This window comes from Pleurodeles waltl, chromosome 7 (assembly GCF_031143425.1).
Source record: "Pleurodeles waltl isolate 20211129_DDA chromosome 7, aPleWal1.hap1.20221129, whole genome shotgun sequence".
NCBI classification, from domain to species: Eukaryota; Metazoa; Chordata; class Amphibia; order Caudata; family Salamandridae; genus Pleurodeles; species Pleurodeles waltl.
In genome coordinates, this window is record NC_090446.1 from 265726220 (window position 1) to 265753188 (window position 26969).

Here is a 26969-nt window from a genome sequence, read left to right on the forward strand (position 1 = left end):
CCGTAGTCCCACTACACGCCTGTCTGTGCACATCAGCTATAGATTGTGATTCCTGGCTTAAACTTCAAACGCGTAATCTAATGTACGAGGCAGCGGTTCTCCTGTCATGCACGTTATGAAATATGAAAACTGGGGTGTACGGAGCAGACATCTTGGTTCAAGCATAAAAAATGACACATTGTTACAAGTTAGTTTTCAGGAAGAATAGTCGTATCTTTAAATAGATTCTACACGTTCATGCAACTACAGGGTTTCTCGTATCCGGAGAAAGGGCTGCTTGAAAATTGCTGAACTGAATTGAAAACCAGAGCAGAAGAGCACGTGCATTTGAAAATCTAATTCACGAATAACTCAGGGGCTATAGATTTGAATTATGTAAGCGGCAACCAGTAAATTGGTGGGAGACTTCGTTTCATTCATTTAGTTTGTTTACCCCAAACTTTCTTATATTGGTAAAGCAAATTTATATTTATGTTAGAGTAACAATTTAAGGACAGTAAATCACGTTGTTGTGATCACAACACAGACTCGAAACTAAGCCACAACCCCCAATAGTGGCTGCACCTGTCGATTCAATCGAATGAGAGGTATCATGAGATTGCTGAAAACGGTTCAACTGGATGTCCATTCAGTGACCACCGAGCAATCCTTGGACTGCCCTGTTCCTATTGTTCTGAAGCACAGACTCCGAGTTGGAGTCAGACTAAGAACGCGAGAAAGAAAAGAGAATAAACTTGCTCTCGTGGCTTCTGGTTTGAATTACTCTGTTCGTCAGACCTTCTTAGCATAGGTTCCTGTCAGGTACGCACCACAGTGTAGATCTGCGGACATTTTCTTGCAGGACAAACACGACACACTCTCGACGCTGGGATTTGCCTGTTTTTTTTTAAACAGCGGTTGCCCCTCCATGTCCCCACTGCCCTCCCAACCTTGCCCTCTGGAATCTTGCCACCTGCAATTGCAGTGTTGTTTAATTAAGCGCTGCAGTGCAGTCGACAACGTCAGTCGCCATCATAAACACGACACAAAGTCCGCATATCCACAGTGTAATTGAATTGAATGGTAAATTATAGATAACTTCATACTTTTTGTGGGCATGTGGGAGAACTGTGTTTATGGCGAAAATTTGTTAAAGGCTAGACAGATGCGTGGAAATCCATTTTAGTTTCAGTTGTGTTCACATCTGTATAGTTGTGAATCTCCAATTTTTTTTACATCTACACCAATCATGGGCCTATATCCATGATGCATGAATGAATGCAAGTTTGTGACTCATGCACATTGCGATTACTTTGCAAAACATTTACCCAACACTTTCCTAAGAAAGCGCTATGCAAAAGATGTGGGGAATATCGTGCCTCACTTGAAAAGGTAGAAGATGCCTTTTGTTCTTCTAAATGCATGGTTATCCCCCAAACATTGGAAACCTTTAAGGAAAATGCTGTGCATTTAACCGTAGCCCAAAACATGAGCATCTCTGCCTTATCATTCATTGACGCTAAAGCCCTTCCTCATAGAGGTGACATTTATTTTTTCCCTCTAGTGTTGGGGAAAGACGAGAGTATTATTTGTCACGTCTTTGACTGCAAATAAACGCCTGGTGGTCGGATAAAATGAATGAAAAATTGTGATGGACATGTTTAAGCCATTTTATCTAAATAAGGAGTAACCGGTGTAAGTGGCGCTCCAAAGTCATATGACTTTGATTGCAACCTTTAACTATGGCAATTAGTTTTCACCATTCCTCTAAAAGAAAGTACCGTTTCCACTTGAATGCTGTTGTACAGATGGTCAGATTTCATCAAGTGATAACTAATAATTTGTTATTTGAGTAAGCTCCCAAAATAGTTTTCTACTGACTGTCTGTGTACATCGCTTGCTATTTGCCATTGTCAAGACATAACCGCTGGCCCTGCAGACATATTTTGTGCTCTCTGGTGTCTCTGGTTTGACAATGTAATAGTTTCTCAAAAAACTGACTTTAAAACCCCACTAAAGCAATTCTTCTTGTGACCAGCCTTAACACTTATGAGTTTGGCTGACGTAAAAGGCCGTCTGCCAAACCCCCGTGGTCAGATTGCCGCCAGTGCGGACGCCTTCCCGCGGGCCCCATTAGGAGTTTTCCTCTGGAACAGCGGGCGGAAACGGTGTTTGTGCCCGCTGGCCCAGCGGGAAACAGCCTACAACATTGACACCAGTGGCAATGCTGCAGTGCGCAAGGTGCAAGGCAGACAGTGGGGCTGCCAAGGGCATGGGCGGTGCAGGACCCCCCGGGGCCTCCTGCACCCCGGCTCCGCCAGTCTTTACATGGCAGTGCTACTGCCATGTTAAAGCTGGCGGGGGGGCTGTAATCCCCAGGGCGGCGCTGCTTGCAGTGCTGCTCTGGCGGATTATGACCGCCACCACCACCGGTCCCTTCTGTGGAGACAAAATGGCCTTGCTGGCAGTCTGACCGTGGCGCAACTGCCACAGTCAAAATGTGACAGTCAGACCGCCGCCAAAGAGGTCAGACCACCGCTTTGGCGGTGGTCAGACCGCCACCGCCACCCTGGCGGTCTTAAACCCCTCAGGGACGTAATGAGGCCCTGAGTGTAAAACCTCCACTTGTGGTTCTTCTTATGAGTTGGCCCAGAACACTTGTCAATCATGCATGTCTCCAGAGTGTTCAGTCACATTTTCCTAAACTTAGCAACTCCCTGGCAGTTCCAGTGTATATGACGCTACCATCATAATATATTCCCACAAAATGCAATGGTCAAATCTAGGGATTTTTAATCTGTGGCGCTTTGCAGTGGTGAAGCAATCCTTGTTTTAACCCTAACTTGCATTGGTTTATGCTAGGCGTAAGAGAACCACGTTGTACTGAAATAACATTTCACTTACAAGAAGGCGACACTGGTTGCAGGTGTGTGGAATAATAGGACAGAGTGGTAAAAAACACATCAATTTGACTCGTTCAACCATCAGGAGTACTATTTCCACACCACACGCAAAACTTCTCTTCTCTTAAATTAACAATGCTACTACCTCGTTGTTTAAATCTTAAAACAACAGTTTGACACCTGCATATGTAGACCTTTATTACTATGGATAAAAAATGGCTTTTTTTTTTAGTTCTCTTTGGCAGCCGTATCCAAAAAGGAAACTCCCTCTTGTTTTCCGACAGTTTAATAATGAACATTTTGTTATCTAGTGACAGATAGGATGTTCATGAAAGATGAATCCAATCCATTTTATCTGAAGCCAACATTTAGGAAAATCATCTGCAGATTTCCTTTACATTTTACTTATTTTGATTCTCTAGCACTCTGCTTTGCTTCTACTCTTATTTATAACCGCTTTGCTTACTCTACAACAGAGTCTTAATCATCACAACGACGTTTTATACTTTTTCTAGTGTATTTTGAACATCGGAACAGATTACGTGCTCATCATCGTATCACGCCAGGAGTTGCTTTGTGTCACTTAATTTGTTTGTCAAGACACAATGCGTGGTTTTTATGATAGAATGCTTAACTGCCCTACTTATTAAAATTACATTAAGAATGACCAACAGATACATATATTTCACATCTGTTAGGATGAATGTGAGTAATATCTATTATAATTATGGCTCCCTGTTTTATGGTACTTATTGTTTTCACATTTCTGTCTTATTCATCCAGATTTATTTGTTGGCCATCAAATTGGTATTTATCCATATTTATTTTGTGTTTTGAGAGTAAATGAATTTTTAAAATGGTATATTTCCACACGTATTATCTTATGCAAATGCACTTACTTTGATGTATGTCACGTTTTAGCAAATTAAGCAGCCAAATATGACAAAACACTACTCTCATAGGTACATATTATTAACATAATAATATACAAATCTATCTTAATATATGCCTGTTTTTAAGGAAATCTTGTCTTGATTTCTTAACTGCTCACAATGTCTACCTGCTCATCTGTTGGTGTGCAATTCATTAAGAACAGTTTGGAGAGTCACTCAATTGAAGCATAATTTTCTTTATTGCTGTGCTTTAAAAATAAATTCAGACAGTAAACACATTGTTTCTGCCTGAATTTATCTGTCAAAATCAGTAAAATCTGAAAACTTGGAGCCTTAATTATATTTTTTTGTTCCTGAATGGATAGAGATAATTTGAACTGACAACTGGGCATGGTTGATTGGTTTTATAAGATAGTAAGTCGTTCTATAAAATCCATGACATTAAAACACAAAATAACCATTAGAATACAGTGACATTGTACATTATATATTAAAGTGATTTGAATTTCGTCGGAAGAGTAACACTGTACAGGAGCACCAGAATACTGGAAGTTAATCGCTAGAAATATAGGCTCATCATCACAGTGAAAATCATAGACCTGAAACAGTTTATTTTTCAATTCTCTTTCTAACAATGTATAATGGTGTTATTCTCACATTAGTAGGCCTTTGTGTTTCCCTAACTTAAAAAACATGGCCTGTAGTGCAATGCCAAAGTTGATCTGTTATTTAACTTTTGATGATTTTAGCTATTCCTCTGGGATCTTCAGGATAATAGCCTGGGTTGCATTGAGGGCGTCAACTAAACATTTAAAACCCACTGAATCCTGACCCTGGTTAAATGGGTGTTTATGAAAGCAACTTTGGATACAAAACGGAACTTTTGAAAAACAAATGCTGTTTTACACTTTTTTTCTAGCCCTACCTAAACAAATTGTACACGTTTTGTACAGTGCATATGTTTAGGTGTTTTGCTGTTGTGCCTCAATGATTTGAGGTGTCGCACATCAAAATCTATGTATCCCATAAACCTTCTGATTTCAAGGCACTTGTAACAAGGGATACTTAGATTTGAGCCTCTCATCGCAAAATATGTGAGCTTTTACTCTTTGCAAAGCTTTTCTGTCTTGGATACTGACTCACAATTTGAGGCAGCGAGTTACTTATTTTTGCTGTCTGAAATTAACTTGTTTTCTATACAAAGGTATTCCTATTAGAGCACACCAGTTTTTGTGAGGCTGAGTAAAGCTTTATACTTGAGTACATTTTTGTATTTTATACTTTAGTGCAGTAGATTTAAACAGCACTAACTGTGATAGCGGGTCAAGTCAGTTGTTTTAGGTGAGGCATGCTGGGGCCTTACTCGTCACTTTCTTATTGGATTGTTTTATGTGTTTTTTATTTATCAATGAGCTTTGACAGGCCACCAATTAAGAGTCTTCGCATTTAATGATACAGAACTTGAAAAGGCTCTCACAGGTGTCGCACGCCTTCCATCTTCTCAGAGATATGGACCAGTCTGCGCTGAGTCCTATTTAAACTCCACAGTTCTAGTTAGTTGGTCAAATATGGTCGTCCATAGAAAAGTACGGGCCAGAATATACTCATCAATTCATCACTTTCTTGGGTAAGGGAATAGTGGATTCACCAGTCTTCCTGTGGGCATGATTTCTTCCTAATTTAGTAACGGTAGTGGTATTGGGAATCAGCTCGGTCGTACTTGAGTCCAACACAACCAATTTTGATGCATCCTGTTCTTGATAGCCTTAAAGTGTTCTTTGAGGCCCCTGTATGTGTACAATGATATACTATGTGGTAGGTTTTATAGGAATGGAACCTATACACCTGGTTTGCCAGTTACTGCATTCAGAGATTTCACTGAAATATTCAATAGGATTTGATCAATTCGATTCGCGGGTGTGGCAAGATGGTAGCTGTCCTTTGAGCTCTGCTCAAATATACCCCTTAATAAAAATGGTAACACCAGTGTGGCAAATGTTAACTGATATTGACAATAGAACTAGACCGTGTAACCTTCACATTTTTTATTTACCATTAAATATAGAAGGACTAAGCTGCAAACTTTACTTGGAAAATCATTTACCTAACTTATTGAATATAAAATGTACAATTAAGTTTGAGATTGATACGGCTTATCGTGTACCATCACAATACAAACCAATTGCTGTCAGACCTAAACAAATGATCTGTAAACATCTACACTGTTATCTCGTTTAGTCTAAAAAAGTAGCTATTCAATTTCCTTTGCTCTTGGTTGATGGCAGCAGGGTATAACTATATCGAGGCTATGCCAAAGAAACAGTGGGAGTTTGCAAAGAAGTTTCTCTTCTATAACATTGTCTTAAAGAAGCTTCTATGAATATAAATGATTAAACCCTCCAACTATGAAGATTTTGAAGGGTGACTTCTCCATATCTTTTCCATCTCTAAATCATTTGGTGGTTTAATTCGAGCTTCAAACACCCTGCTTGATGGGAGTCCAAGCCTCTGATTATAGTGCTTCTTAAATATTCTGATTGTGATTATAGTGCATCTCATCGTTGCTTTATCCTGTTGCATTTGTGTTTTTGTATCTCTTGTGGGTAATCTAGAGTGACATCTTGCTATTCTCTTTTGATTTGATAAATGTCTTCTTTATGTGGTCCTATATTAACCTGTTTTTATGTAACTGTCCATCTATTTTTATGTGAGCCTTAAATGGCGTTTTCTCACTGTCTGATTGGTTGCTAGTAGAAGAAGCTATACTTAAGTTAAATAGTAAATCTAGATTCCAGTTATAACATTACCGTTATTTCCTTAAATCTCAAAGGTTTACAGCAACCTGTTAAAAGAAGAAATATAAGTCAATATTGCCATAGGCATTAAATTTATATTAGTTGCATTTTTTACAAAACTCATATAGAAGATAAGAACGTACCTACAAGGCCTGAGCGGAGTTTGTGGAATCCTGCTATGCAGATTCTGCGAAGTGCCAAAAAAAATCTGCTGCCCTACGCAGAGATCCAAGAGCGGCTGAGTTTGGGTAAGGTGCGCTGTTCGCACTGAGTTTCAGGGCATTAGTTTCTCCTGTGCTGTAAAATCTGCTCAAACGGAATCATGCGGAGCGCCAGAGGGCGCTAACTTCTTTTTGCCGCTCAAGTAGATTTTCTTCTTGAGCAGCAGCTTCCTCAACGAAGCAGCAGCTTTCTCATCATGAGCGGCCGTGGCCTACCATGACCGCTCGCTTTCAGAAATCTCGCCCACACTAACTTGGCGATTTCTCGTGCTTGCACTCACCAACTTAATGTTGACGAGCGCGGGCAAGAGAAAGACTCCACTCTGCATCACTTTGCAGAATTTTATTTAATTCTGTACTCTGCGTGGAGTGCGTAGTGGAGAAAACTCTGGGAACTCTGCCGGTGGAGGGGAATTTTTCGACCACCCCTAGTATCTACAAAGAATAAAGGTAGGAAATATTATTTTGCCAAGTGTGTTATGACTGACAAATGGAGCTCCTATATCTTTGTCAAAGAAATTAAATGTTCAAATTCAGCTGCAACAGAATGACATTGATGGTAGATTTATATATGCAAAGGGTAACATTTAAAAAATGTGTTCTCCATTTAGTTAACATATGTGCATTAATTAGCAATGACCTAATTTTCTTGAAAAATGTTACTAAATAAATAATTAAACTTGGTAATGTACCCCCTTATAGAGGAGAAGGCTTTAACTTAATAAGTGACCCATTAATAGACTCTTAGCAGTTAAGTTTCAATCCTCCAAGGCATTTGTACTCTTTTAAATTTTTTTTAGTAGTACTAAACAAGTAGACAATTGGAGATTTAATTACCTCACAAATATAGAATTTCTTAATATTCTAGAACCAATTACCTCTTATCATTTACATACCTTAAAATTGAATCAATTGTCATTTCAGATCTATTCTATATGTGTTATATTACAAGATCTCCCAGTACATTGTCCCAAATGAAGAAAGAATGCATATGTCATTCTAAATGTGGAGAATAAATTCCATATTTCTCAATCAGATTATGAATTTCTTTGTCTGTAGTAACCCACCTAATACATTTTAGATTACACAATGGGACTGTTGTCAAGGAGTGTATTAGGATTATATCTATATATCTTATGTCTAATGGGAACTAAAATTCCTCACCTTTCCAAAGAAATTGATAAATATAGGATTCTTTTTATTACTTTTTTATCTTCAAGAGGCAATAGATATAAATGTAAATTCGTTTAAGAAGATGCTTTGTAAAAGAGCAGGAATTTAAATATTTAATTGAAAATCTAAAAACTATTACAGTTTGTTACAAATGGAGCCTCTAGTTGGCAGTGGTTTGCACCCTGTCCAAGTAGGGACCCTTACTCTAGTCAGGGTAAGGGAGTCGCACAGCTAATATAACCCTTGCTTACCCACTTGGTAGTTTGGCATGAGCAGTCAGGCTTATTTCAGAGGCAATGTGTAAAGTATTTGTATACTCTCACATACACACAGTAACATAGTGAAAACACTACAAAAATACTCCACACCAGGTTAGAAAAATATCCAATATTTATCTGAGTAAAACAAGACCAAAACAAGAAAAATCCAACTTACACAAATAAAGATATCACTTTTTAAAAGTTGAACTGAGTACTAATCCATCAAAATCAGAGATTGTGTTTTTTTTTTTCTTTCCCAAACAAAGTACCTGGGCAGCGTCAGAAACAAAGATGATTTGGGCAAAAGGGGAGGTGAGTCTCTGAAAAGCAAAGCATTGCATCTGTACCTTACTGGCAGGGGAGGTGATGCATCAGTTCTTTCCTTGCAGGAAAGGTGATGTGTTAATTTCCAGACATGCAGGCTCAGTTCCTTACTGTGGTGCAGTGTCGATGAGAAATTGATTCCCAGGAGACAATGCATGGAAAATCCAGACGTGCTGTGTTGCTGGAGCCACGGTAAAACAAGTGCTGTGTCGATTCTGCAGCTGTGAGGCAGGCGCTGCGTTGATTCTCGAGCCACAAGACAGTTTTCTACTGCGGCACGTCACAGCATGGATCTTCTCCTTCAGGTAATCAGCTTACACTTCCAAGGGCCCAGGGACTGGAGTTGGCAGCACTTGGCAAGTCAGGACTCTCAGCAAAAGAGCCCAGGCATTGACAGATAAAATCTTTCATGTCCCTGAGACCTCGAACAGGAGGCAAGCTCACTTCAAGCCATTGGAGATACTTGGAAAGCAGGATGCAGAAAGCAAAGTCCTGTCCTTACACTCCCAAGATAGAAGCAGCAGGCCAGCACAACAAAGCAACAGGCAGAGTGGCAATCCCTCCTAAAGCATCTAGATCTTCTTCCTGGCAGAATGTCCTCAGTCCAGAGTGCTCTAACTCTGTGGGGTCAGGTATTTATACCCATTTCCGTCTTTGAAGTAGTCAAACTTCAAAGATAAGTCTTTGTAGCGCACATGACTCTGCCTTTCCCAGCCCTCGCCCCCCACACACAATCTAGGGGGTTGAAGACTGCTTTGTGTAAGGACAGGCACAGCCCTATTGAGGTGCAAGTGTCAGCTCATCCTACCATAGGCAGAGGCATAGAATGGTTATGCAAGAAAATGCCCACTTTCTAAAACCCTTCGGGGCGAGATAGTCCTTGCAATAGTGAAAACTGTATTTAGCATTATTTCACTGTCAGGACATGTAAACCACACTAGTACATGTCCTACCTTTTAAACACACTGCACCCTTCCTTATGGAGCTGACTTACATGTAGTAAAAAATAAGGTTTGGGCCTGGCAAGTGGGTGCACTTGCCAGGTCGAAATGGCAATTTAAAACTTTTAATACTACCCACACAGACACTGCAGTGGCAGGTCTGAGATATATTTACAGGGCTACACATGTGGGTGGCACAATCAGTGCCTCAAGCCAACTAGTAGCATTTGATTTACAGGCCCTGGGCACACCTGGCACACTATACGAGGGACTTACTAGTAAATCAAGTATGCCAATAATGGATAAACCAATCACCAATACAATTTAGACAGAGAGCACTTGCACGTTAGCACTGGTCAGCAGTGGTAAAGTACCCAGAGTTCTAAACTTAGCACAGGATCGCAAACAGTTTGGGGAAAACCCTGCAAAAAGAGCCATTTTCTACACAGTGCCAATAGATCTTGTAAACATTTGCCTATTATTTGCACATAAAGAAAACAGAAATCAAGTTCTTGCTATAGGATCTTCAAACAGTGAATTATTTGTAAATTGAAAAAGTATTACTAACATGTACTTGTCTTTTTATACACAGTTGTATAATAGACCTTTACCTATTCAAGAACAAATTGTTGATGACTTCTTATTGGCTTGTAACCTACCTACAGCTTCTATAAAAGAAAGACCATTATGAGATAACCTTTTACATTTTTCAATTTTCTTTGGAAGAAATTATTACATTTATCAAGCCACACTGTCTCTGTCCTGATAACATTCCTGTTTAATTTTATGAAGCACTTTCATCTAAAAAATCTTCATTCTTAATGGTTTTATAGAAAGAATTTTCCAAAACAATCTGCAATTGATGGATATTTTCAAGATGCATTAGTAGTTGTTATTCCCAAACCTGATCAAGACCACCTTATCTGTAATAAATTCTAGACTTGTTTCTCTTCGTAATCAAATATTATTTAAAAAAAGCATGTAACAATATTGGCAACTAAGGTATCTAGAAACCTTCCTTCAAATAAGACTTGATCAAACAATCTTGCAGAAAGGGAGGTTTCACCTCAATACTTTGTTATATGTTATCAAAGTCCAAGTACTTAAAATCTCCTATTGGCCTAAGATGCCCAAAAAGTTTTTCATACGTGTCCTTGGCAATTTTTGCCTAAATCCTAACATTTTTAACAGTTTAGTTTCATTTTTCTGAATATGGTTTAGGCTATATTCTCAGACACTCTTGCTAGATCTTGTGTTTAATGATTTTACACTATATCCTTGTCAATTGTACATTAGAATAGGAAAGAGATTACCCCTATCCACAATTTTATTATTAGCAATTGAACCTTTTTGTAGATTAATTTGTAAATCTGTGTTTATTAAGGTCATCGCTGCAGCAGATTGTTAGTTTAAAAACATTAGCAAATTCAGATGTTTTTATTGTTTGCTGATAAATCATAGACTACTTTACGAAAAATGTTCAAAATTAGACACATTATCCAGATGTATATTTAATATAGACTGAATTCTTTAATTTGAAAGCATTTTCTACTCTGACATGACATGCAATTCTTGAACCTCATGGTGTAGTAACTCATCAAAATATTTGGGTATTCACTTGATGAATGCTGTCAATGATACTGTAACTAAATGTAACTAAAATTATGATATTATCTTGTAAGAGATTAAAGATGATATAAAAAAATGTAATTTCTATATCTCACCTAGTGTGATAGAACTGAATCAGTAACAGGTTGTGATTCCTAAAATACTACATTTAATTTCTATGCTTCCTGTACAATTTCCGGCTAATTTATTTTCAACGGTTGATTAACTTAACACAAATTTTATTTAGAATATGCTACAATAAGCTTCAAAAGGCCAAAATAATAGGGTATTAGGATAGACAGATTTCTCATAATATTTTTCTTTCTGATAGCTATATGTGCATGATGTTTACAGAATAATTGCTTTTAAAGGACCATACCTGGACTACCATAGGAAGAAATCCTTGTCAATCCTCTTTCTTTACCTGCTTTACTTGCTAGATTTAGTCAAATCAATTTGTTTGCTTCCACTATCATTCGAATAACAAGACTAGCACTTTTACAGTTTGAGCCTTTATTTTATGCCAAGATTGCTTTTCCCAAAAAGAATATCACTTCGGTGTAATCCTTAGTTAAAGTTTAAGACAAATTTCATTTTTGGATTTTCTACATTAGAAATAGCATTTTCTTTTCCTCACTTACTAAATAGGTATTCTAGCTCCTAATCTTTCACTAGAACTCTCTGCTGAATAATGTAAAAGAAATCAGGTAGATAATACTCCACTAATATTTCCTGTGGCTCTTCATCAAACTAAAAGATGGATTCCATGCAAATGCTTTTGGGCACCTAAAAAATTATACAAAGCTAAATTGACTGATTTTCCTTTATGATTGCATTGTATAGATGCAGCGTGGTCTTTGAATCATATGTTAATAAAATTCCTATTTTGTTACTAATTTAGGTTGTGGTTTGGGAAATCATTCAAAAGATTGTACTCATTTTTGATAATATTTCTTTTTATTTTAATATTTGAAAATAATTGTTACTTAAATCCCCATTATCAGTTACTCAAGCTAAAATATTAAATGTCCTTGTTTATCATCTATCAAGTCCATCAATTTGAGCGGGAAAAATGCTAGTAATTTATCAGTCTATACTCAACAGACTTTGGTCACTTTTTATAGAAATATTTTGAGGTCTGTATCTCAAAGTTAATGTAATCTTTCATATCAGTTATTCTGAAAATCTGTGGAAAATAATCATATTGTAATGTTTACTTTATTCTTTGATATGCTTTTGAAGAATTGCATTATTAACAATAATTATTATATATTCTATGTTTTCTTCAATACAGTTCTTTTTGCCCACATATATTTTATTTTAAGTTAATTATATTTTATGATATCATTTTGTGTAATTATATTTCTTATGTATTGATTCACACTTTATGCTTCGTGTTTATTATGTGGTATACGTCTTTGTATGCATTTTACATGTTGATCTTCTGCATAATATTTTCAATATAGATATTTGAACTCAACAATTTGACCTGGGTGCTGAAACGTCCTGAAATGTACCACTCAACAGAAGGCATTTAAACTACCCTTTAGAGAATTCTTGTACATCACAATCTGCTACTCAAAACTACACATCTGCTTCTCAAGACCTCACTGTGCGACAGAGGAGGCTCATGAAAAAGGCGTCTTGTCAGCTAGGAGTTAGGACACTGTGGCACTGTGGAGCCAAAGAGGCTCTCAAAGTATTGGGACCAAGGCAGCTAGGTTTAGGTTGCAACAGTGCCCCACCAGCTTTCACCGAAGTGCACAGGGAGAGAACAGCGTTGTGCATTGATGATTGTAGGCATTTAGGGCCTGATTTAGATGTTGGTGAAGGTGAAAAATCAGTCAAAAACATAACTGATATCTTGTCCGACTATCCCATTAAATTCTATGGATATCGTAATACGGTGGACGGTGTAATCTCTCTGCCAACATCTAAATCAGGCCCTTAGTCTGTTTACATAGTGTATGCATGTTTTGATGCCATTTTAAGGGAGACCAAATTCATAAAGGTCCTTCTTGTGTTTTTGTCTTTATTTGTAGTGTGGTAACATGGCCAGGGAAGGCTTGAGAGTTCTGGTTGTTGCTAAGAAGTCCTTAACTGAAGAACAGTATCAAGATTTTGAGGTAAAGTGCTTACTTGGTTTATTTATATTGCAATTGTATTTGGTGCTTTAAGGGTGATGTCATCATTGTTTGGAGTGTGAGTAATGGATTGCACAATTCACCACTGGGGAATTTTAGTGGCTTTTGGATTACATTCTCAAAGCCAACCATGTTTTAACTGCGGATTTTAAAGGCGATTTCATGGTTTTAAACATATTGTAAAATCTTATAACCATTCCTGACCATAACTTACCTTATCTGTGGTTTTCTTCAGTTAATTACTCTAATGTTTTGATAATATACAATATCCATCTTTTGCAAAGCATGAGATTTGCCCACCCCAAGCACCAAGGTGCAGCTAATACTCAATACAAATGACTGAAAGGCTGATAACTTTAATTTGCAAACAGTTCATGGGCTAATGTTCCAAATACCTTTAACTTTTTGTCCCTTTGAATCACACTGGATTAATTTTTTTATAACACTGATTTCTCAAAAACAACTGAACGGATTTGCACCACACAAATAATGACACTTCCTTTAGTATAGTTCCAATGTCAAGATTGGTGCCACTTGTTCAGTGATTTTTTTATTTTTTTATTTTTTATTTTTATGTAGCGGACAGTAAAGAAGCTTATTGAATTAAAATTGTAATGCTATTTTTTTTTATCTGCCTCTTTCTTCTTTTGAAATTTTACAAAATCGTCAAATGGCACCAAGTTAGTAACAAAACAATAAATATATGTATATATATGTTTGATGGCATGTGTAGCTGCAGTTACACATGCTGTGCACTGTTCCTGCCATCTAGTGTTGGGCTGGGAGTGTTACAAGTTGTTTTTCTTCGAAGAAGTATTTTCGAGTCACAGGACCAAGTGACTCCTCCCTTTCGGATTCATTGCGCATGGGCATCGACTCCATCTTAGATTGTTTTCTTTCCGCCATCAGGTTCGGACGTGTTCCTCTTCGCTCCGTGATTCGAACCGGGAAAGTTTAAAAATCATCGAAAATCCGTTGGTATTGTTGCGTTCGGGATCGGTTTCCTATAGATACGTCGGCACCGATGAGACAACCGCTTTGGGGCTTCCGCACCCAGCTGAGGCCTGGTTGGCCCGACCACACCCGTTATCGAAGCCTCATGGACCGGACCCCCTTCCGTTTTTGTTCGACGTGCCACGGCAAGTATCCTTATACAGACCAGCATTGGGTCTGTAATCTGTGTCTGTCACCGGAGCACAGGGAGGATACCTGTGAGGCCTGCAAGGCTTTTCGGTCGAAAAAGACCTTGAGAGATCTGCGTGCAATGCGCTTACAGATGGCATTGAAATTGACACAACACCTCAACGTCGAAGAGGAAGCAATGGCTATCTCTATCCAGGGATCGGAATCGGACGACTCCGACGGAGACCGACCGCCGACAGCAGGACAAAAAGTGAGGACGCCTGCCCGACCCACCCCCAAAGTCAGTTGAAAAAACAGAAGGCCTCGGGGACCCCACTGCCTGAAGGCCATGGCTCGACTCACAAGAAAAGCGGTGACCAAGTAACATCTTCGGCACCGAAAAAGGCCAAGATCGTGCCGAAGTTTTCTGACTCGAGTCGAGAAACTGGTGTCGAAAAAAGTCGACATAGACTGGTCGCAACCAATAAGCCTCTAAAGAGCCTTTCGGAGCCGAGACCAACCGTGACCATGGGTATTTCGGTGCCGAGGAAGCCAGCTTCGGAGCCGAAAAAGACTTCTTATACAGAAGAACATGGGCTCTCCAAACAACTTAAAGAGAGGAACAGGTTTGAGCAGGAGCTGGATGTGGAAGAGTTTGATCAAAGTCAACCAAGATTACAGATCCAGAAGGATACTGGAAAAATTCAAACTATCCCTCCTCTGAAATTTAAAAGGAAATTGGCTTTCCACACAGAGACTGAAACAGATCACCCAAGAGCAAAGGTGGCTAGAGAAAAGTCACCAACTCCACATTTCTCACCAGAAATATTGCCACCACATTCGCCACAAAGGACAAGGTCACCATTTGGCACCCCAACTGCACAGTCACCCACACATACTGTGCAAACACAGGGCGATGCAGATCCCTGGGACCTCTACGACCCACCGGTTTCAGGCAACAGTCCTGAGTGCTACCCCTCAAAGCCATCTCCTCCAGAGGATAGCACATCCTATACACAAGTACTAGCCAGGGCTGCGACATTCCATAATGTCACTATGCACTCAGAACCATTGGAGGATGATTTTCTTTTCAATACCCTGGCGTCCACGCATGCGTCATATCAAAGCCTGTCCATACTACCAGGCATGCTTAAGCATGCACAAGTCTTTCAAGAGCCGGTCAAGGGAAGGGCCATCACACCGCGGGTGGAGAAAAAATATAAACCACCCCCATCGGACCCTGTGTTCATTACACAACAGCTCCCTCCGGACTCTGTAGTAGTGGGAGCCACAATAAAACGGGCAAACTCGCAATCATCAGGGGATGCACCACCTCCTGATAAAGAAAGCCGCAAATTCGATGCAGCAGGGAAGAGAGTGGCGTCGCAAGCTGCCAACCAATGGCGTATCTCCAATTCACAGGCCCTCCTCGCCCGTTACGACCGAGCCCATTGGGATGAAATGCATGATATCATTCAGCATCTACCAAAAGAATATAAAAAACGGGCTCAACAGGTGGTTGAGGAAGGACAAGCCATCTCCAACAACCAGATCTGTTTGGCACTGGACTCTGCCGATACCGCAGCAAGAACTGTAAACACAGCAGTCAACATCAGGAGGCATGCATGGCTACGAAGTTCAGGTTTCAAACCTGAAGTACAGCAGGCGTTGTTAAACATGCCGTTCAACCAGGAGCAACTATTTGGGCCGGAGGTGGACACCGCCATTGAAAAAATTACACAGACACGGCCAAAGCCATGGGCGCGCTCTACTCTTCCCAGTATAGGGGGACTTTTAGGAAGCCACAATTTAGGGGAGGGTTTAGACAACAACCCTCAGAGGCATCCACCTCCCAAACAAAACCCACCTACCAGTCACAATACCAGAGAGGGGGGGTTTCATGGTTCATTCAGGGGACAATTCCCAAGAGCAAGGTTAAAATGTCAGCCTACCAAGCAGACCCCCGGTAACAAACAGTGACTTCAATGTCACACTTCTCCAACACACATCACTGGTAGGGGAAAGATTAACAAAATACCACAAACATTGGTCAGACATAACCACGGACACATGGGTTCTATCAATTATCCAACATGGTTATTGCATAGAGTTCACACATTTCCCACCAGATGTTCCCCCAAGAACGCACAAACTGTCGGCACAACATCTGGACCTGCTACAAATAGAGGTACAAGCACTATTAACAAAACAAACCATAGAACTAGTACCTCACCATCAAAAAGGAACAGGGGTTTACTCCCTATATTTCCTTATTCCCCAAAAAGACAAAACACTAAGACCAATTTTAGATCTCAGGACATTAAACCGCTTCTTCAAATCAGAACATTTGCACATGGTCACACTACAAGATATAGTTCCCTTGCTAAAACAGGGAGAATACATGGCAACACTGGATTTAAAAGAAGCGTATTTCCACATACCCATCCATCCATCTCACAGGAAATACCTCAGATTTGTCATACAGGGCAAACATTACCAATTCAAAGTATTGCCCTTCGGGATAACAGCAGCGCCCAGAGTATTTACAAAATGTCTTGCGGTAGTAGTAGCTCATATAAGGACACATCACATGCACGTATTCCCATATCTCGACGATTGGCTAATAAAAGCCAACACTCAACACCGGTGTCAAAGTCACACGCAATATGTAATAGATACCCTACACAAACTAGGGTTTTCTATAAATTACCAAAAATCTCACTTGCAACCATCCCAAATACAACAATACTTGGGAGCCACACTCAACACTCAAAGAGCAATTGCCACTCCAAGCCCACAAAGAGTTCAATCGTTTCAAACTATAGTGTCAAGCATACAAGTACACAGTCAGGTTTGTCATGAAACTACTAGGCATGATGTCCTCATGCATCTCAATTGACCCAAACGCACGGCTACACATGCAGCCCTTAAAATAGTGCCTAGCAAAACAATGGACGCAGACACAGGGTCAACTTCAGGATCTAGTGTTGATAGACCGCCAAACACACTCTTCGCTTCAATGGTAGAATCCTGTAAATTTAAACAAAGGGCGGCCATTTCAAGACCCAGTGCCTCACGCCATTATTACAACAGACACTTCCATGATTGGGTGGGGAGCACACCTCAACAATCACAATATACAAGGTCAATGGGACAAACAACAAAAACAACTACACATAAATCACTTAGAACTACTAGCGGTTTCCCTAGCACTAAAAGCTTTTCAACCCCTTCTAGTCCACAAACACATTCTTGTCAAAACAGACAATATGACAACAATGTACTATCTAAACAAACGGGGGGACGCACTCGTCACAACTATGCCTCCTAGCACAAAAGATTTGGCATTGGGCAATTCACAACAACATTCGTCTGATAGCGCAATATATACCAGGCATTCACAATCAATTGACCGACAATCTCAGTCGGGATCACCAGCAACCTCACTAGTGGGAAATACATCCCCAGATTCTGCAGGATTACTTCTACCGCTGGGGGACACCAGACAAAGATCTGTTTGCAACAAAACAAAACGCAAAATACCAAAACTTCGCATCCAGGTACCCTCACCATCAGTCCAAGGGCAATGCTCTATGGATCAATTGGTCAGGGATATTTGCTTAGGCTTTCCCCCCTCTCCCACTCATTCCTTTCCTAGTCAACATACTGAGTCATACAAACTCAAACTAATACTCACAGCACCAACGTGAGCTCACCAACCCTGGTACACCACACTGTTGGACTTCTCAGTAGTACCCCACATCAAACTCCCAAACAGACCAGACCTTTTAACACAACACAAATAACAGATCAGACACCCCAATCCAGCATCGCTCAACTAAGCAATCTGGCTCCTGAAGTTTTAGAATTTGTCTAACTAAACCTTTCAAATGAGTGTATGGAAGACATTAAACAAGCAAGAAAACCGACAACAAGGCATTGTTACGCTAATAAATGTAAAAGGTTTGTGTTCGACTGCCAAGCAAACCAAATCACGCCATTAGATGCTTCCATACAAAACATTGTAAGTTACTTACTACACCTACAAAAAGCAAATCTCGCTTTTTCTTCTATTAAAATTCATCTCACTGCAATCTCTGCTTACCTGCAGATTAAACATACAAAGTCACTTTTTAGAATCCCAGTTATTAAAGCCTTTATAGAAGGACTAAAAAGGATTATACCTCCAAGAACCCCACCAGCACCCTCGTGGAATCCTAATATTGTACTTACACAACTCATGGGCCCACCTTTTGAACCCATGCATTCTTGCCAAATCCAATTCTTGACTTGGGAAGTAGCATTTCTAATAGCCATCACTTCACTACAGAGAGTTAGCGAAATACAGGCGTTCACTTTCGAAGAACCATTTATACAAGTACACAAACATAAAGTGGTTCTGTGCACAAATCCAAAATTTCTGCCAAAAGCAATTTCACCGTTTCATCTAATCCAAACTGTAGAACTCCCAGTCTTCTTTCCACAACCAGATGCATACATGAGATATAAAGAGAGCACTAATGTATTACATAGACAGGACAAAATCTTTTCGGAAAACTAAACAATTGTTCGTTGCTTTTCAAAAGCCCCATGCTGGTAACCCTATATCCAAACAGGGCATTGCCAGATGGATAGTCAAATGCATACAAACCTGTTACCTTAAAGCTAAAAGGGAGTTACCCGTTACACCAAAGGCTCACTCCACTAGAAAGAAAGGAGCAACAATGGCCTTTCTAGGTAACATACTTATGACAGAGATTTGTAAGGCAGCCACTTGGTCTACACCTCATATGTTTACCAAACATTACTGTGTAGATGTGTTAGCAACACAACAAGCCACAGTAGGACAGGCTGTACTAAGAACATTATTTCAAATGACTTCAACTCCTACAGGCTGACCACTGCTTTGGGGAGGATTACTGCTTTGTAGTCTATGCACAGCATGTGTATCTGCAGCTACACATGCCATCGAACGGAAAATGTCACTTACCCAGTGTACATCTGTTTGTGGTAGGTTGTGCTGCAGATTCACATGCGCCCTCCCACCTCCCTGGGAGCCTGTAGCCGTTTAAGTTTCATTAAAATTGTATATATGTAAATAAACATTCCTTTAATACAAACTATGTACATACATATCTATTTTATTGCATGGACATCGTTAGTATCCTCATTCTACCACTCCTACCTCACCCTATGCGGGGAAAACAATGTAAGATGGAGTCGATGCCCATGCGCAATTGAGCCGAAAGGGAGCAGTCACTCGGTCCTGTGACTCGAAAATACATTTTCCATATATATAAATATTCACTGAAAATTAAAAAAAGGTTACATGGACGTTATAGTTAGGTTCTGAATTTACTCATGCAAAACCATAGAAATTCAAGAAATTCAGCAGTTATAGTTAGAGTTCCTTAAAGTAACTATAACTTGCGCCCTTACCATGCACAGTTTTCTTATCAATACTTTTATTGCACATGTTGCAGGGATAATATCAAAGATGCCATACAAGATTCCATCAATGATATAATATATGGAGTAATTAGCTGTGCATGGCAAAGGCGTAAGTTTTAGTTACCTTAGGCCGCAAGTTATAATTACGTCAAGGAACTCCTGCAGCCAAAGCCTTATAACCACCCAACCCCATGCACCGCATGGCCATTGGCCATGCACAGGGCAGGTTAGCCACAGGGCCTATCTCTGTCAGTGGATTTGTGAGTGGTTTTTGAGTGTGTCTGAAAGTGGGTGTGTGACTTTGAGTGGTTCTGACTGGGTGAATGAGTGCCTGAGTGGGTGTGTGAGTGGGCGCATGAGTCTCTGAGAGCATGTATGATGTAAAGAATTACTGTATGAATGAGTCTGTGATGTTTCATTGAAATTTTTTCATGTTTGCAAATTTTTTGTGAATAATCCGAGAAAATTTGCGAATTCTCACGAATACCGCTCATGGAAACACAAAATTATTTAAACCCATAATTTGCCCCTAAAACACACCAATATCACACTCCTGTGGTCAGGGCACCCTTGTGCCACTTTCAATTAGGATTTTCCCCCCTGGGGACCATGGCCCATTAAAGAAAATGGCTGCTGCAACTTTCTAGTCCGGTTGTGGTCAACCAATGACCACGCTTCCTTTCTCATGCGTATTCGTGAAAAATTCACTAAAATTAGCGAATTTTGCTAATTATTTGCAAAGACGCCGCAGCCGTAGATATACAAATTTGAATTTCCCTAAATTTCTCAAAAACTACTGAACAGATTGACACCAAATGAGGAGGTCCTATGGGAATTAACATGGAGAAAGCTACTTTTTTGATCCCCCTCCCCTTTCTCAGCCCCATTTGACGGATCACCCCAAAACCTTCCATGTGCAACACGAATCACCCTGACACTTTTTGGGAACATTTTGTGATGGTTTGTCAAATGCTGCCAAAGATATAGGCAAGTCAAAAAATGCTTTATCTATGGAAACATGGTCCAAACTATAACGACCTAGTGGTGACCGCCACTAGGTTTTTATATATATATGTTCGATGGCATGTGTAGCTGCAGATACACATGCTGTGCACTGTTCCTGCCATCTAGTGTTAGGCTTGGAGTGTTACAAGTTGTTTTTCTTCGAAGAAGTCTTTTCGAGTCACGGGGCCGAGTGACTCCTCCCTTTCTGCTCCATTGCGCATGGGCGTCGACTCCATCTTAGATTGTTTTCTTTCCGCCATCGGGTTCGGACGTGTTCCTCTTCGCTCCGTAAATCAAATCGGGAAACTTAGAAAATCATCTAAATTTGTCGGTATTGTTTACGTTCGGTACCAGTTTAGTTTCATCGCATCAGCACCGACAACAAGACCGCTTCGGCGGCCCTTCGGGGCTTCCGCACTTCACCAAGGCCTAGTCGGCCTGACCACACCCGTCGTCAAAGACTAATGGACCGGACCCCCTTCCGTTTCTGTCCCAAGTGTCACGCCAAGTATCCTTATACAGACCAGCTTAGGGTCTGTAACCTGTGTTTATCACCTGAACACAGAGAGGATACTTGTGAGGCCTGGCGAGCGTTTCGATCCAAGAAGACCTTAAGGGATCGACACGCAAGACAACTACAGATGGCGTCGAAACCGAAACAACATCTCGACGTCAAGGTAGAAGAGATGCGGATTTCCATTCAGGGATCCGACTCGGATGAATCCGACGGTGATCGACCTTCGACAGCGGCACAAAAAGTGAGTACACCTGCCCCATCCCACAGCCAAGGTCACACCAAAAAACTAAAGGCCACAGGGACGCCACTGCCAGAAGGCCATGGCTCGACCCACAGAAAAGAAGGTGACCAAGTAACAAAGGCACGAAAAAGGCCAAAGAATTGCCGAAGACTTCCGCTCTGGTCGAGAAACCGGCACCAAAAAGAGTCGGCATCGAGTAATCGAGTCGAGCAAGCCTCGAAAGAGCTTATTGGAACCGAAAAAGACAACTTCGATGGGAATTTCGGTACCGAAAAAACCGGCTTTGGAGCCGAGACGTTCTTCCTACACTGAAGAACAAGGACTTTCTCTCCAGCTCAAGGAAAGGCATTGATTTGAGCAGGAACTGGATTTAGAAGAACATGACCAAACACAGCAAAGGTTACAAATCCAGAGAGACACAGGGAAGATACAAACCATCCCTCGGCTCAAGTGAAAAAGAAAAGTGGCTTTTCACAAAACTGAACAGCCAAAAGCCAAAGTGGTTAAAGTAAAGTCACCACCACCACATTTCTCACCACAAACATCCCCACTGCAATCACCACAGCTGTCACCAGTGGGTACACCAATAGCAGAGTTACCCACACACACTGGGATGACTCAAGATGATGTGGACCCCTGGGATCTATACGACCCACCTATATCGGACAACAGCCCAGAGTGTTATCCAACAAAACCTTCACCGCCAGAAGACAGTACCTCCTACACGCAGGTACTGGCCAGAGCAGCAACATTCCACAACGTCACAATGCACAATGCACTCGGAACCAGTGGAGGATGACTTCCTGTTTAACACTCTGGCATCCACGCATGCATCGTACCAAAGTTTACCAATGTTACTGGGCATGCTGAAAAACATACAACAGGTCTTCCAAGAACCTGTAAAAGGGAGAGCCATCAAGCCAAGGGTCGAAAAGAAATACAAACCGCCCCCGTCAGACCCAGTGTTTATTACTCAACAGCTCCCTCCGGACTCAGTGGTTGTGGAGGCTGCAAGGAAACGGACTAATTGACAATCTTCAGGAGATGCGCCACCCCCTGATAAGGAAAGTCGAAAATTCAATGCAGCAGAGAAAAGAGTGGCATTGCAAGCAGCCAATCAGTGGCGAATTGCTAACTCACAAGCCCTACTTGCTCGCTACGACAGGGCGCACTGGGACGAAATGCAAGACATCATCCAGCACTTGCCCAAAGAACACCAAAAACGTGCCCAACAAGTGGTCGAAGAAGGACAGGCCATATCAAACAATCAAATCCGGTCTGCCCTAGAATCTGCTGATACTGTGGCACGGACTGTCAATACAGCAATAACAATTAGAAGGCATGCATGGCTGCGAAGTTCTGGGTTTAAACCAGAGATACAACAGGTGGTATTGAATATGCCGTTTAATCAACATCAGCTATTCGGGCCGGAAGTAGATACTGCAATCGAAAAAAATGAAAAAAGACACGGACACGGGCAAAGCCATGGGCGCACTCTACTCCTCACAATACAGAGGGACATTTAGGAAACCACAGTTTAGGGGAGGGTTTAGACAACAGCCATCAGAACCATCCACCTCCCAAACAAAACTCACCGACCAGTCTCAGTACCAGAGAGGGGGGTTTCGTGGTTCCTACAGAGGATAGTTCCCAAGAGGAAGAGGAAAATTCCAGCCTTCAAGCCAAGCCCTAGCAAGCAGTGACTTCACTGTCACACTTCCCCAACACATATCACCGGTGGGGGGGGAGATTAACCAAATACAACCACAATTAGACACACATTACCACAGACATGTGGGTCCTGTCATTTATCCAACATGGTTACTGCATAGAGTTCACAACATTCCCTCCAGATGTTCCCCCAAAACCGCACAAAATGTCTCAACAACACTTAGACCTATTACAGATAGAGGTCCAAGCACTGCTAGCAAAACAAGCCATAGAGATAGTACCCTATCACCAGAAAGGAACAGACGTTTACTCCCTGTATACAGACATTTACTCCCTGTATTTCCTTATCCCAAAAAAAGAAAAAAACGTTAAGGCCTATCTTAGATCTCAGAACACTGAATCTCTTCATCAAATCAGATAATTTCCACATGGTAACACTTCAGGACGTAGTCCCCTTACTAAAACAAGGGGAATACATGACAACACTGGATCTCAAGGATGCGTATTTTCACATACCCATCCATCCATCTCACAGGAAATACCTCAGGTTTGTAATACAAGGCAAACATTACCAATTCAAGGTGTTTCCGTTCGGAATAACAACAGCCCCCAGGGTATTTACAAAATGCCTAGCTGTAGTAGCAGCTCATATAAGGAGACATCACATGCACGTATTTCCATATCTAGACTATTGGCTAATAAAAGCCAACACTCAACGACAATGTCACGTTCACACGCAATACGTAATAGATACTCTACACAAACTAGGGTTTTCTATAAATTTCCAAAAATCTCATTTACAACCATCCCAAATACAACAATACTTGGGAGCAACACTCAACACACAAAGAGCAACTGCCACTCCAAGTCCACAAAGAGTTCAGTCGTTTCAAAATACAATATCAAGCATACAACCAAACCAACACTACACAGTAAGGTTTGTGATGAAACTACTAGGCATGATGTCCTCATGCATAGCTATTGTCCCAAACGCAAGGCTACACATGCGGCCCTTACAACAGTGCCTAGCAAAACAATGGACGCAGGCACAGGGTCAACTCCAAGATTAAGGGCCAGATGTATCAAAGGGTTTTTCCCATTCTGTGTCAATGGGAAAATGTGTTCGTACATATGGCCCCTAGTGTTGATAGACCGCCAAACACACTCTTCGCTTCAATGGTGGAACCCTGTAAATTTAAAGAAGGGGTGGCCTTTTCAAGACTCAGTGCCTTGTGCCATTATCACAACAGACGCATCCATGATTGGGTGGGGAGCACACCTCAACAATCACAGCATACAAGGTCAGTGGGACAATCAGCAAAAACAACTCCACATAAATCACTAGGAACTGTTAGCAGTCTTTCCAGCACTAAAAGCCTTTTAACCCCTTCTAGCCCACAAACACATTCTTGTCAAAACAGACAATATGACAACAATGTATTATCTAAACAAACAGGGGGAGACACACTCGTCACAGCTGTGACTCTTAGCACAAAAAATCTGGCATTGGGCAATCCACAACAACATTCGCTTAATAGCACAATATATACCAGGCATTCACAATCAGTTAGCCGACAATCTCAGTCAAGATCACTCGCAAACTCACAAGTGGGAAATACATCCCCAGATTCTACAACATCACTTCCACCACTGGGGGACACCAAACATAGATCTGTTTGCAACAAAAGAAAACGCGAAATGCCAAAACTTCACGTCCAGAAACCCACACCCTCAGTCCAAGTGCAATGCTCTGTGGATCAACTGGTCAAGGATATTTGCTTACGCTTTTCCCCCTCTCCTGCTCATTCCTTATCTGGTCAACAAACTGAGTCGAAACAAACTCAAACTAATACTTATTGCACCAACGTGGGCTCACCAACCCTGGTACACCACACTGTTGGACCTATCTGTAGTACCCCACATAAAACTACCAAACAGACCAGATCTGATACCACAACACAACCAACAGATCAGACACCCGAATCCAGCATCGCTCAACCTAGCAATTTGGCTCCTGAAGACTTAGAATTTGAATATCTAAACCTTTCCAAAGAGTGTATGGAGATCATTAAACAAGCAAGAAAACCCACAACAAGACATTGTTATGCTAACAAATGGAAAAGGTTTGTTTGCTACTGCCAGGCTAATCAAATTATGCCATTAGACGCCTCCACACAAAACGTTGTAAGTTATTTACTACACTTACAAAAGTCCAAACTAGCTTTCTCTTCCATTAAAATCCATCTCACTGCAATATCTGCTTATCTTCAGAGTAAACATACAAAATCACTTTTTAGAATCCCAGTTATTAAAGCCTTTATGGAAGGACTAAAAATAATCATACCCCCAAGAACACCACCAGTACCTTCGTGGAATCTTAATATTGCATTAACAAGACTCATGGGCCCACCATTTGAACCCATGTATTCTTGTCAAATCCAATTTTTGACTTGGAAAGTAGCCTTTCTAATAGCCATCACATCACTTCAAACAGTTAGTGAAATACAGGCGTTTACTATTCAAGAACCCTTTATACAAATACATAAACATAAAGTGGTTCTCTGTACAAATCCAATTTTTTTACCAAAAGTCATATCACTGTTCCATCTAAACCAAACTGTGGAACTCCCAGTCTTCTTTCCACAACCGGACTCAGTAGCGGAAAGGGCATTGCATACATTAGACATAAAAGAGCGCTAATGTATTACATTGAGAGAACGAAACAATTTCGTAAAACAAAACAATTGTTTGTAGCTTTCCAAAAACCTCATGCAGGTAACCCAAATCCAAACAGGGCATTGCCAGATGGATAGTTAAATGCATTCAAACCTGTTACCTTAAAGCTAAAAGAGAATTACCCATTACACCAAGGGCACACTCCACTAGAAAGAAAGGCGCCACAATGGCTTTTTTTGGTAATATACCAATGACAGAGATTTGTAAGGCAGCCACCTGGTCTACACCCCATACATTTACTAAGCATTACTGTATAGATGTGTTAGCAACACAAGCTACAGTAGGACAGGCTGTATTAAGAACATTATTTCAGACAACTTCAACTCCTACAGGCTGACCACCGCTTTTGGGGAGATTACTGCTTTGTAGTCTATGCACAGCATTTTTATCTGCAGCTACACATGCCATTGAACGGAAAATGTCACTTACCCAGTGTACATCTGTTCGTGGCATGTTGCGCTGCAGATTCACATGCGACCTCCCGGGGAGCCTGTAGCCATTTTAGTTGCACGTAAATTGTAAATATGTAAATAAATATTACTTTACTACACACTATGTACATACATATCTACTCCATTGCATGGGCACCTCTAGTATCCTTACTTCAACAACTCCTACCTCCCCCTTTGCGGGGAAAACATTCTAAGATGGAGTCGACGCCCATGCGCAATGGAACCGAAAGGGAGGAGTCACTCGGTCCTGTGACTCGAAAATACTTCTTCGAAGAAAAACAACTTGTAACACTCCGGGCCCAACACTAGATGGCAGGAACAGTGCACAGCATGTGAATCTGCAGCGCAACATGCCACAAACAGATGTACACTGGGTAAGTGACATTTTGCATATATATATATATATATATATATATATATATATGTATATATATATACACACATATACATATATTCACTGAAAAAAAAGTAAAGGTTACAGGGAAGTTATAGTTAGGTTGATGCTTTACCCAACCAAAAGCATAGAAATTCAA

The 26969-nt window shown here is 40.7% G+C and overlaps 1 protein-coding gene across 2 annotated transcripts in view; it reads left to right on the plus strand.

Moving 5' to 3' along the window:
- ATP9A (ATPase phospholipid transporting 9A (putative)) overlaps positions 1-26969 on the plus strand; it is a 534117-nt gene that overhangs the window by 333845 nt on the left and 173303 nt on the right. For both annotated transcript variants that reach the window (XM_069243632.1, XM_069243631.1), the window contains exon 17: positions 13140-13223. In XM_069243632.1, coding sequence (XP_069099733.1) covers positions 13140-13223 — 84 coding nt within the window. The remainder of the gene's footprint in view (positions 1-13139; positions 13224-26969) is intronic.